General features: G+C 33.4%; 1 protein-coding gene across 1 annotated transcript in view; it reads right to left on the reverse strand.

The window, feature by feature from the left end:
• LOC140747421 (uncharacterized) overlaps nt 1-9,387 on the reverse strand; it is a 62,276-nt gene extending 52,889 nt beyond the window's left edge. The window contains exons 1-2 of the mRNA XM_073079862.1: nt 9,070-9,387; nt 1,415-1,627 (exon numbers count right to left, since the gene is read on the reverse strand). Of these exons, the coding sequence (XP_072935963.1) occupies nt 1,415-1,611 (197 nt within the window). The 5' untranslated portion in view covers nt 1,612-1,627; nt 9,070-9,387. The remainder of the gene's footprint in view (nt 1-1,414; nt 1,628-9,069) is intronic.
• Between the last annotated feature and the right edge of the window lie 5,322 nt (nt 9,388-14,709).

The raw sequence follows: 14,709 nt of genomic DNA on the forward strand, positions 1-14,709 counted from the left end.
GCTACGGTATCTCCTGCCTGTCGTAAGAGGCGACTAAAAGGGGGCTTCCGGGGTTGCGGGCGGCAAGAGTGGGAGCTCGAACCGCCCGGCCAGCGGCCCCGGGAAGGACGACGGTATGTGTGGTCGCATACCGTCGTATACACCAGATGGTGTGGCGAGCGTCAAGCTCACCTGGGCGGAGCCCGACGGGGCAACGCGCTAAGAGGACTCCGGTTGCGTTCCTATGGAGATCCTCAACGCAGTGCAGAGGACGGCCACCGGGGGGGTTTTAGGTAGCTAAGCTAGTAGGCACAACTACGTGTATAGTTTCTAACATGAGTTGTTTTCAACAGAGCTTAAAAGTAACTCATTTGAATTTGATTTATTAAAATGATTCAGCCAGTAAAATTTATTGCTGTTCTTACACATGATAATAGTGTTGACCGAATTTTTATTAGGTTACTAGATACCACAGATATAACTACCGCAGATATCAATGTATCTCCTAGCATTATAAATCCAGAACGAACTGTTAAATAGTAAACGTAAGAAATCGTGACAGTCTCTTAAATACTTTATAGTTTAATGCTTTGCATTGAAATTTAAATGATTGTTATAAACTTGACATCGTCAATAGGATTTACGAGAGATTACAATAGGTGCTAAGTACGTGATAAAGATGATGTAAATACCGAATATACCCAACAAAGTTAAGCATAATTCTCAACAGGGTGATAATTAAGACGTAATGATTGAGATCTTACATTGAATAGGTTGACTTGATATAATTTTTAATTTGCATTTCTCGGTTATATCACGTCCAAGGTATGTCGCATATAATTCGTATTAACGTGTTATTTGCAAAGACGACGAACGAGCTTCACGGGAGAGTACGATTTTTATTGGAGTATGACATATTTATGTGCACTGAAATGACTTTTACGAAATACTGTGTGAACATTGGGTTAATTTTTCTCAACACGAAAGTAAACAGGATTGTATAAAATTTGGTTAAAATTAAATATTAATAGGTTATTAATAATAACGATCACGTTACTGTTTCACATGCCATTTCTTCAACGACATGTTATTGCTTGATATAATCAATGCAAAGGTAAATACAATTTGAATTCAAAACATTTTGACTTGATTTCAATATTGATTCGTATCAGACTTGACGTAAGCGTTTGGGACATATTTTTACATAATATATTATTCTCAAGTGCACGTCTCACGGCCAGTCACGGGCACACGGGGGCATTGTCGCACTAAAGGCGATTATCATTTTATTCGCGAATACAATGGACAAAATTTCCAAGAGTTTTTATGCTCGGCGTCCCCACACCTGCGCATTGTTCATCGAAAACGTTTTACATGGCAATCATATCTTCGTGAGTATAATTTTGATCAGCGCATAACTTAAATTCTCGCTTACCATTCGATGCTTCTGTATCCTTTGACGCAGCAGTGGATGCTTTTGAATTTTTCCTGGAATCCGTATTCGATGGGCACCGGTTCCTTGGTGAAGTGCATCCACGAGGAGTTGCTCGGGAAGGTGTTGGTGGAGCAGTAGCCCGCGGAGTGAGTGCGCGAGGCCCCCGCCACCACGGCCAGAGCTATTAGCGCCCACATCGCGATATTTTAAATCCTGTAAAAGAGACCCCAATTACACTCCTTTGCACGCGAAATTACTAAATTACTCGTAATTCTACAAAATTACACATAAACATTAAGACACGTTGCGACGACAAAGAATGCCTCACAAAGAGAAATTCATTTACACAAATGAATTGCAGAAAAATATTTATTATCAGAACTTAAGATGTACAGAATCGTGAGTGAGCGGACTGCGAAATGTACTTTCGTTGGAGATTGATTTCGGTGATAGACATCTACGAATTAATGAGTTTCGTAGATAGTAGATATCTTACTAACCCACGAACTAAATTGTAATTGGGTGGGTTAATATAAAGTTATTTTCGTAGTCATATTAAGTATGAAACAACTCATTTATCAAATCACAGTTAGTCACATAACAATTATTTTACACAAGTTTTTGGCCGCGGCTTCGCCCGCGTTTAAAAGGAAATAATATGACATATAATCGATTATGTCCAAAAATCCAAAAGTTCGATTCTCCGATTTATCGATTTTAGATCGCCATCCCTAGTTCCCGTCGGATTTCCGGGATAAAACTATCCTATGTCCTGACTATCTTTGTACAAAATTTCATTAAAATAGGTTCAGTAGTTTAGGCGTGAAGAAGAGATAACCAGACAGACAGACAGACAAGAGTTACTTTCGGATTCATAATATTAGTAAGGAAGTAAGGATAAGGATTATGTTTTTACTCATTTTTGTAGACGGTATTTTTACACGTAAAACAAACGTTAAATGTTTTCGACAGTTAATGTATAAGGTAAAACGAGTTTGGTTTTTTGTACTTCTGATACGTTTCATAAATGTCGGAAAAACCGTTGCGTTAACAAATACGACCATAGAATATTATCCGAGTGAAGTCATAATTACAAAGACACTGCAAAGTAATAGTTTACGTATTAAAGGACCGACTTACTTTAGAAAGTGGGACAATAGTCATGAATATTATTTATTATATCATACACAAAATATGAATTCAAATGTTTGGCTATTAGTGGCAGTGTGGCACCCACGTCACGGGGTTTACTCACGTGGGACTTTTTATTAGTAACTATATTAAAGCGGAACAAATTGAGACATATTTTTTTAGAAATTGAAGCAGCGTGAGACCACCTTATGGTAAGTAGTGACTGACCCGCGTAGACATCTTTAATCCATCACAAATACACTGAGGACTAAACGCTAGAACTCTTCATTTAATAATCTACCTTGTTACAAGGCAAATATAGGTGAGGCTATGATAGGGGTGTCAACATTTTTTAAATTAAACATTTACTAATATCAATTTAGTTAAACCACAACGGGTTTTACCGCCTTCAGAGATATTATTATTATTATGTTTAATACTATCTATTTGCATTGTTTGTCTGTTTGTCCCATCTACATAATCCTGTCTCTTATTGTCGTCACACTAATTACTTGTAGTTTTACCTGTTTTACTACTGGTCTTAGTAACACAAAGAAATCGACCCTGAATATCTTATCTCCATACAAATTAATAAGAACGAGTTGTTACAACCATATTATTATTGTTACTGTATTTCCCGGGCTGTGGGGAGTAATGTTTTACGGGTATATCTACATTTGTCTCATTCTTAGGCACGGCCTATATAGGTGGCCCAAACGATTTGGCATACTTGACGGATACTTGCTATGCAAACGGTTTTTCTTTCATAATATCAATGATTATCGTTATTCTAATTTGGTTATATTTCGTAGTTGTTTAAATACATTTTGAGTTACCGCTACAATGAAACCAGTAATCAAAGAGCTGCCACCTACTCGAGTATTCCTGGACTTTTACGTATCATAGTAGTTTCAAAAAGCTTTCCCAGATGTGTCCTAGTTTAACAAGGGTCATACAAAATAGTTTAGCAACAACCTACACATACTCGTATATATTTATATAATTAAATAAATGTGAAGTGCCCATTTGTTACTTCAAAATAAATATCATTTACCGAGTTCTTAATTCGTGATTCGTTCAACATTTTCAAATGATAAAAATCAGTTCTTTAACTTTTGTTTTTCATGGAACCGCTGCACCGATTTTTGATTTGTCGTATAAGTAAGAAATATTTATGTATATGTATAGTATTATGTGCAAAAAATTAAATAAATTGCCGTGTACCTAGAGGTGCCCACATATTACTAAAGGAGAAATTCTACAATTATATAAGTTAAGCTGTCTACAGCTGTGTGTAACAGCCGTTTGTAAACAATAACATGATTTAAGTCTATTGTTATTAATAGGTATTAGAATCGCAATATCACAAATGACTACAACAATTTACAATCAAATTAGGAATATTGACGGTATCTTACTTTTAAATATATGTCGTGTTAAACCTATTTACATAAAAGCTAGTATTAGGTTTAACAATCTTTAATGACTTAGCAAATATGTTGCGTAGATACAAGTATGTTGCAAAATTCTCTTAACGCCCGCAAAAAATCGCTTCGAACAAATTCTAAGTAAAACTAACATAGGTACCTAGTTCTCTATAAATGGAAAAAACTGACAGGATATTATAACCTAGATTGCCGCGAATTGCACGTAAAATAATTCACCTCTATCTATTTCATCACAAGTCGAGTTGTCACATAAAGTAAGCAACAAATGGAAACAATGCCTTATTCGGAAAGTAAATTACTCTTTAAACTGTACTGTACCTCTGTACAGATAACTTACCTATAGAACCGATACTAATAATAGGGCGGTGACATATTATTATTATAAATTTTAACTATTAATAACATCTATACAGTCTAACTGATTGGCGATAATGGACATCTGTGATCGATAAAAATTCTATTTAAAATCGATACATATATATGCCTTCCTTACTTAAGTACTCTATGTTATTATTATAACCTTTAAGATAAGTGTCTTTGCTTTACCATCGAAATTAACGCTACTGTTATAAGAAGGAAATGTGTGTGGCGGTGGTGCCTTCGCAACCACAAATGTTTGTACGACCTTTAAATAATGTGGTACATAGCATGAATTGACTTTTCAGAAATACCTCAACGATGCCTGATTCACGACTTCCGTGCTACTTACATACGAGATTTAAATATATATTTATTTAATTTAGTGTTACCTAGTACCTACCAAGGAAATAATATGACAATGCGTCAACGTGTTATGTGTTATTTTGACTTTAACGTAAAACTAAAGTCTTAAATACGGTAGTACTTGAAACTGTAGGTAAGGAAAAGCACTTACTAGTAAGTACTCATATATTAAGTTAAGACAAGGGTTAAGTTAATACAAAAGGAAACTTAAGGTTCATACGATGATTGAAAACGCAAGAACAACATAAAGTTCAACTTGCTCCACAGCAATCAAAGCAATGTAGAGTCTGGTTTGAAACGTAATGCGTGTGTGCTGATAGTTGCGGTCGTGTAGGTGTGGAGAGTTGCCCAACGGGTATGTCTTTCCTGCTATTCATGTCGACAGTTGTCAGCGCTCACTTGTAACACAAGGAGGAGCACAATCTTGTTCCGCGGCGAGTCGAGTGATTTTTGCAATTACCGACAAGCGGCATACATATCTGACGGCAATTTGCCGCTCCGACCGCTCCCCCCGCGAGCTGCGTTGATCGACTTCTCGGAAACGCAGTTGCATCAACTGTGCACCGCGCTAGGGCGATTAACGCACTAATTACCACGCCGCTGCCGCTGTATACCACCGAGTCCGTGTACGCGTAAAAAATCTCGCAAGTTTGTAGTTTCTCCGCGCAACTTCGATATTCACGCTACACTAGATCGACTCTGAGTTATGGTTTCAACGAGATAAACCAACACAATAATCAATAAGAACAGTGCAAGCTACCCCTTAATCATTTCTACTTCAGATTTCTACACAATTAGTCATGGAGCTCGATTGTAACATAGATATACCACACATTAAAAGAGAAGTTTCATATTTCGCGATCAATCATGCAACAAATATTCGATACTAACTAATGAGCAACATATTTTGCAATGTGTCGGATATTTTCTTATAAAACATTAAGGATTTTCCTAATAGCAACCTGTGTATTTGGCAAAACAATGACAAGCCAGTCTTTATCTTAATGCGGCGCGCTGATTCAGAACTTTCATACAATTAAATTATTGGATAAGTCAATTTATCACAACACGCATTAAGTCAATTTCGCACAATAGTTAAGATATTTAGCTTGAGTTGAGCTTTGAGTATCACATCTTGAAGTTTATTGAAAAATGTTGATTTACCATAGATGATTGTAGTTTGTAAGTTGAGCTGCAATACAAAATACATGTAGGTGCACGTCATTAAACCCACTATTATGCACCTTATGACTATTTACTGGAGGTGTTTAATTAAAGTAATTACCTTGTAAAGTGGATTCAAAGAAATCATATATATTATGCAGCAAATATAAAAGAAACAGTTACATAGGTATCTGTTAATACATGTACATAATTATGTTATGTACATATAAATGTTGAAATCTTAATATTTCCATACTTTTGCAGATTACCTTCTAAATTATTAAATTAAATTTATTTATTTACAACATAGTATATGAAAAAATAATGTGGTCGTACTATATTTTGGAAACTAATTAGATGGATAAATTTTGTAATTAAAATATTTTTGTAATGAATTTAAATAATAAGGAAATTATTAAATTTTGTAGGTAATAAGTGATTAAAATAACAATTTAAACATAATTATAAAGTTGGTGCTTAATATCATAAAGTATAAATTGATTGAATTAATTATTTAAATAAATTAATTTGTTTTGAAATTTAACTTATTTCAACTATACCTACTTTACCGAAATGAAGAGAATTTACATACAATCAATATACCATACATAATTTTGTAAGTATGAAATAAGAAGGCAGATTAGATTGTTTCAGTCTCAAGTACTTTCAAGGTTTACCTAATAACTTTTAGTATATAGTGATGTTCTTTACATATTTTCGAAAATAGATTAAATATATCATATATATTATGCAGCAAATATAAAAGAAACAGTTACATAGGTATCTGTTAATACATGTACATAATTATGTTATGTACATATAAATGTTGAAATCTTAATATTTCCATACTTTTGCAGATTACCTTCTAAATTATTAAATTAAATTTATTTATTTACAACATAGTATATGACAAAATAATGTGGTCGTACTATATTTTGGAAACTAATTAGATGGATAAATTTTGTAATTAAAATATTTTTGTAATGAATTTAAATAATAAGGAAATTATTAAATTTTGTAGGTAATAAGTGATTAAAATAACAATTTAAACATAATTATAAAGTTGGTGCTTAATATCATAAAGTATAAATTGATTGAATTAATTATTTAAATAAATTAATTTGTTTTGAAATTTAACTTATTTCAACTATACCTACTTTACCGAAATGAAGAGAATTTACATACAATCAATATACCATACATAATTTTGTAAGTATGAAATAAGAAGGCAGATTAGATTGTTTCAGTCTCAAGTACTTTCAAGGTTTACCTAATAACTTTTAGTATATAGTGATGTTCTTTACATATTTTCGAAAATAGATTAAATATATCATATATATTATGCAGCAAATATAAAAGAAACAGTTACATAGGTATCTGTTAATACATGTACATAATTATGTTATGTACATATAAATGTTGAAATCTTAATATTTCCATACTTTTGCAGATTACCTTCTAAATTATTAAATTAAATTTATTTATTTACAACATAGTATATGACAAAATAATGTGGTCGTACTATATTTTGGAAACTAATTAGATGGATAAATTTTGTAATTAAAATATTTTTGTAATGAATTTAAATAATAAGGAAATTATTAAATTTTGTAGGTAATAAGTGATTAAAATAACAATTTAAACATAATTATAAAGTTGGTGCTTAATATCATAAAGTATAAATTGATTGAATTAATTATTTAAATAAATTAATTTGTTTTGAAATTTAACTTATTTCAACTATACCTACTTTACCGAAATGAAGAGAATTTACATACAATCAATATACCATACATTATTTTGTAAGTATGAAATAAGAAGGCAGATTAGATTGTTTCAGTCTCAAGTACTTTCAAGGTTTACCTAATAACTTTTAGTATATAGTGATGTTCTTTACATATTTTCGAAAATAGATTAAATATGCATATTAATATATACTTTGAATAGGAAAATAAATATATTTTTTTTTTAAATAGGTTTACTTTGTTGTAATTTCCTACATGTAATCGAATAATGATTTATTTTATTCTACTTCTAACATTAGATATTTTTTATATAGATTGTATAATTTTTTTGAATAATTTAAACCTTAATATGTCAAGGAAGTTAATATAATCTGTGGTCTAAGAAAAAACCCTAATAAATGATATGGTTTTCAAAATAGTAGAGATTTTAAATTTTCATATTATTATTATTATGGGCAAACTCATGGAAAGAAATCAATGTAGTCTGTCCATAGACTTCATTGACCAGAAATAATCCTTCATTAACAGAATTCAGAACTTTCATATAACTTTCTTTAAGAAACTTTATTATTCCTAGTTGTATGGACTTTATTAGTCTTTCTGATTTACTTTACTGTGATATTGATTGAGATGGGACCCAAGCCAATACATTAATGATTAGACAACTGATTGAAAAATGGTATGAAGGAAATCTGGTCTATGACCTGGTCTAACAATAAACACTGAAAGTAGTGTTCGCTGCCTTAGATTATGCTTAGATTTGTTAAATTAGTTTTATTAAGTTTAATATAAAGAAAGACAGTGTCTCTAAAATTTTCAGATATTTATATAAACTATAAATAATTAACTCTAGTTGTCTCTTAGTATTTAGTATAACTAGATTTAAACTACTAATCTATGAGTAAAACATGAAAGAAAGCACCGTCTACCGTAAATTCTGAGTTTAAGACACTCCATGTGTACTCTTCCATTCTCTCAATCTGTACTTTCGCGTCATAAAAACGAGATAATAAGTAGTTGAAGGGTATGGGACTCTTCCAGAATAAAAAAAGTTTAGGTCACCAGTCACCACTAGTGCGTTACCGCCACGCTATCAGGATAGACTTTAAATATTTCAGATGTTTACAAAAAGTAGGTACTTTGTTCTTAAGTTTTCTATCATAGTTTTAATTGTCTGCTTGCTGTTAAATATAAACCTTTTTAGTTAGGGTACCTACCTATAAAACATTTTATGTAATCATTTGCAACATATATCTTTGACAATGTGCTACAAAAAACATCGAAGAAAATTATAAATTGAACTTTCGTAATAAAAGTTTAACTTTAATAAAAACAATATTATATCACCATTTAAATAAAGTCTTTTAACAATTTATATTATTATCTACATTGCAAAGTGACATCGTATTGTACAAAAATCGTATTAAGGAAAGGAATTACTCACCAAACTGAAGATGATAAATCCAACTTTCCAAGAATTGAAAATTTTGCAACTCCGAAACTCAAACGATATCGTCACAGTTCATTCACTACACATCTTTTGACTTTAATCTGTTCATATTGAATTTAAAGTTCTAATAAATTTAAGTATTTAACTAAGAGTTTATCGAAGTTAGTTGTTGGAAAGTCATGCTACAATATTCAACACATTTCACTCCTTTCGAAGGTAAAACAAGACTAAACAAGTATCAGTATGAAGTAAGCAATGGCAACAGTCGAGTGAGCCCTCTCACTCACTCGCGCTGTCACGCTCACAGGGGTGGCCGGCCGTAGCACCTTGCCGGTTAAGTGACAGTGACAGCTAGTTAGCAACATAACAGTGACATAAATATAATAGTGTAGCCAACTTAGAGGTATATATTATATAAATTATATTTTGGAGTATCATTTTTTAGTTTTATTTAATAATAACTCAAAATACTGTAATTTATGTTAATGTTAAAAATAATTATAGTTTAAAAACTAAAAACCACGCTATAATCGCATAAGGAAATCGTTTATCCTGATTCCTGACGATCCTGGATGGGATAAGATGGGACAAAATATAGGTTTTTATTTTGTGGTACTCTTAAAACATAACGCACTTTGCTCTACTCAAACTATTCTATAGTCTGTGCTCTGATTTGAGTTCTAATAACGTAAATACGCATCATATTTCTGCCTCATAACAGCCGTGTTAAGGGCTGCTGTCTAGTTTGAAGGATGTGGTAAGGGAAACTAGAAATAGAACAGAACTAGAACTAGAAATATATATATATATATATATATATATACATCCCACAAACATTCCTGCGTCCTTCTATTGCCAACTTATCATTTAATGTTGCGTCCACCGCGTTTCTGCTTCCGTATACGGACGCAGTTTTGCAATCGCCGTGAGTTTTTGGTAACGTACTGTGCTGACATCTATGCTACTAAATTTAAATTTTTGTTCGGACGCACTTTTGTTCTAAGAGTGAAATTTTAATTCGCAACTCAGCCGCACCTCGTTGGAGGCGCTGGATGCGCCTGCGTATATCTTCGCCCCTCTGTACCTCACCCCTTAAACGTATATTTTGAACCATCTGAACGACTGTTCCGCGTCCTAAGGATTTTATGGATAAACTGGTTCTAACCGGTTATTCTCACCTGTGCTCCTTAACGGTGCCTCTTTGCTAGGAATCTATGTCTCGATGGAAAGTATAATCTTCATAACAGAAATAAATTATCAATTAATTTCGTAGGTATTTAGGCACTTCTGCGAAACGTGTATTTGTTTCGCATTTCATAAAAAACAATATTATAATTACTAATTAATAGCAACCTAAACAAACAAAAAAATAAGATGAAGTTCGTTCGCGCAATTTTAGATGTTTGTAGTTTTTTTTATTGTTTTTTTCACAAGTGCAGTAAATATAAACAAAAGAGCCTTTATGAGCTAGAATAAATAATAAATTATATTAAATTTATTCGCAAGTATATTCAGGCACCTAAAGCATTAAAGTCGGTCATGTCCACTTGAAATACCACAAGACCAACCGAACATCAAGATTTTCAGTATATTATGAAATGTCCTTTTATTAAGTACTACGCAACATTAAAATCTTGGTTAGCATGTTTTTTCAATGGTTGCTTTATAATAGGTTCTACGGCGCTGCGTTTGCGCGATAGCATATGATGCTTATATGAGTTTGTGTCTTCATCAGTAGCAGTACTATATTCTGTCTTCCCATGATTCTGATTACTGAAATCTTTGGTTTTACAGTTTTTGTTCTTTCGGTTAAAATTTGAATGGAAATATTTTCTAATCTTGAAACACTTTTCGCAGTAATTATAATTAGGGATGCTGTTATGTCTTCCCCAAAGAGCGCACTTTATAAAATAGTGAAAAATAATTTCTGAGTCACTACTTTCTGAATTCGTCATGTCTGAATCCACCAAGCTGAACTTTCCTGGTGACATCGAATTCTTACCAGTCAAGAGCTCTGACTCGCTATAACTGTCGTTACTCAAAGATGTTTCAGTATCGCTGCATACTCCAGAGACTATCGACAAAAGAGCTACGACCCCGGGATCGCTCTGATCTAGCACTCATCCTTCAATTATCAATAGGGAATATGCACATTTTTAACCGACTTCAAAAAGGAGGTGGTTATCAATTCGGCCGGTATCTTTTTTTTTATGTATGTACACAAATTACTCCGCCGTTAGTGGACCGATTTTAATAATTCTTTTTTTATTGTATAGAGACGAGCTGGAAGTTGGTCCCATTTAAATATGGTTAGGATCCATCGATGGATTCTAGAGAAAATGAGGGGAACTCTTCCACCCATGTAAATATAACAGCCATAACTTCGCCGTTTATGAACCTATTTTAATGCCTTTAATTTCCTGTGTGGACAATTGCTAAAGTTGGTCCCATTTAATTATGATGAGGATCAGAGTGGGTTCTGGAGACAAAATATGTAACTCCTTAACGGATGGGTATAATTGAGTTTTGTTTGAAGATATTTGGTGTAGGTTCTAATGAAATTGCAAAGCCAGTTCATCATTGACTATTTAAGGGTCTGATAATGTGGCTCGGAGACAAAATATGTAACTCCTCAACCGATGGGAATAATTGAGTTGTATTTGAAGATATTAGGGGTAGGTTTGAATGAAATTGCAAAGCCAGTTCATCATTGACTATTTAATTAGGTTAGGTTGGAATATATAAGACAATATAAAACTAAGCGAGCAGGGCGCGGCAGCGCCCTGCGAGCGGGCGGTTCCGATCAATGTAAACTCAGAGGTTACTTTCATGATCACGTTAATACAATTTTATATTGTATTAATATAAATGTTAGAATATAATCACTAAAAAGGGTGAAAAAAATCTTAACAAAAAAATACAACCGACTTCTATGTCACTAAAAAGTAAAAAATAAATGAAATAAATGTTGGTTTTGTTCATATTTCTGAAGTCGGCGCTCATATTAGACACGCTGTTTACATCATTATCCAACGAAATATATTGAGAGAAAAGATAATTGAAATAATTCAATTATCTTTTACTTTGTAGTGACATAGAAGTCGGTTTTATTTTTTTGTTATTTTTTTTATTTTATTATTTTAAACTTATCACTTCGCCTTAATGTAGTAAAAAATATAAACAATGTTATTAGTGTTTCAAATATTTTTTTTTAAATTATTTAATGTATCGGTACAATTTGACAGGTTTGAACGCCGCAATTTTTCCCGCTCTTTGAATGACGTCACGGAACGTGTTTTTTGTTGCTAGCTATATGCACATAATATTATTATTTAAAGTTTTCAGGCTACATCGCTATTTACATCACGAGAAAGGCTAAATAACCACTTTATAGATGTTTCCTAGAGTAATTGTACATAAACACTACTATAAACAAATTACATTGTGTTTTTTTTTTCTGTGTCAAAATATGTGAAAATACGAAAAAGATGGTGTAAGATAGGAAACAGATAAAGTATCTCTAAAATCGCATTAACATTTGCATTTACTGTAACAAACAATAATTTTAGGTAAATAATTTTAAAATATTGCATTCATCATCTACTTTGTTTGGTACTTATTGACATCTATATGATACACTATCATTTGAAACACACAAAATGCATTAAAATCTATTAGAATATTATAAAGATTAAGATAGGCGAATGTTAACAACATTTAAGTTATGATCAGTTAAATATTTCTGAATTGACCTAAGCATAAAAACTCGTTTATCCATTTTTGCATGTTTTTGGTAAATAGTCCGATTGTGCTTTGACAAAACTAGTTTCAATCATTATTCTTGATTATTTCTTATATAGAAAAATCGCACTAGGTAATAGTAAACACTGCAGGAATCTTAATAAAAACATTTTTTATCTCAAACAGTATGAATATCGACGCCGCCGTGCGTGACGTCATGTTTCGATTCGACCAATGGCAATGCGTTTTGCAAATTTGAATTTCGCTCGCATAATTTACGATTTTTGATTAAAGTTTTAATCAATTTTATACGAAATAAATAAAAAAAAATTGTTGAGATGTCACTTCAGGACCATAAAGTACCGAGGAAAAAAAATAACAAGAAAATCTAAATCACATGCATATTCCCTATTAAAAATTAAAACAAAAAACTGAAGATGGAAAGTAAATGTTTAGACATTCCTAATAACAAAGAGGTCGTCTGTTTTTAAGGGATGCCTCTAATGAATAAAGACAATATACAAGTTTTCAAACATCCGTTCCCTAAAAATTTTACCGGAGTTTATTTCGTACGTACTTAGGTAGTTCTTCAAGGACACTTTGGCTGTATACCTACATTTTCGAAGCATTGACCTCTAATGGAGGCAACATTGGCGGCGGAGTATTTGGATGTAATATGGAGGGCGAAATGAAAAATGTGTATAATGTCATTTTTGTCAGTTATGTCTAAGTAATTGTGAGTAATGTCATCTATGTAATGTATTAAAGAATATACACAGCAACTATAAGCAAAAAAGAGAAAATAAATAGATGACGCAGAAATGCTGGTCTTTGGAAGGACGCAGAAATGATACCGGGATTTAAATATATATATATATATATATATATATATATATATATATATATATATATCCGAAAAGTAGACATACTTTTCGGAGGTGTTCGTAAGTTTGTTTTTTTTTTTATATTTGAACCTGACGATAAAGCAGACGTGCTACCTGATGGAAAGTAGTTAACGTCGCCTATGGACATTTGCATCACCAGAGGAGTCGCCAATGCATCGCCGGCTTTGAAGGAGAGCTCTTTTTGCACCTTTTTTGAAGAGCCCCATGTCATAGCGCTCCGGGAATACCTCGGTCCACATCTTACACGTCCATGGCAAGAACGTCCGTGCAAACCGAACCGTGGAGGACCGCCACGAGTCCACTTGGTGTGGATGGAACTTCATCCTTCGGCGAGTGGTGCGATGGAGGAATGGTGACGTAGGCACCAGGTCAAATAGTTCCTCAGAACACTCACCATTATAAAGCCGGTAGAACACGCAGAGGGAACCCTATGTCCCTCCGTAAACTTAAAGGTTCTAGCCGATCGGAGATCCTCGGATCGTTGACGATTCGTATTGCGCGTTTCTGCACGGAGTCAAGTGGGTTAAGTTGGTATTGGGGCGCCCCTGCCCAGAGATGTGAGCAGTACTCCATGTGGGGTCTTACTTGCGCCTTATAAAGCAGTTGCCCCGCAGTGAAGTACCGCTTCGCTCTGTTCAAGACGCCCAGCTTTCTTGACGCCAACTTCGCCTTAACGTCCAAATTACCCCGGTACTGCACATCACACGATATGTCAACTCCTAGGATCCCTATACTTTTATTAATGGTGAGTGGAATTCCTTGGAACCGTGGCGCTATGACGAATGGGGTTTTTTTAGCGGTAAACGCGCAGACTTGTGTCTTCGTAGGATTGAACTCAACAAGGTTAAGTCGACCCCATGTCGAGACTTGCTCCAGAGAGTCCTCGATTTCAGACACAAGTCGGATTCTACTTTCCTCCACGAGAGTCCGAGAGGTATTTGCACGGCCTGTGTACACAGCATCTCCCGCACTATCATCTGCATAGCAA

This window comes from Epargyreus clarus, unplaced genomic scaffold (assembly GCF_041222505.1).
Source record: "Epargyreus clarus isolate Ecla_fem2 unplaced genomic scaffold, WU_Ecla_fem_2.2 ptg000014l, whole genome shotgun sequence".
Lineage (NCBI taxonomy): Eukaryota > Metazoa > Arthropoda > Insecta > Lepidoptera > Hesperiidae > Epargyreus > Epargyreus clarus.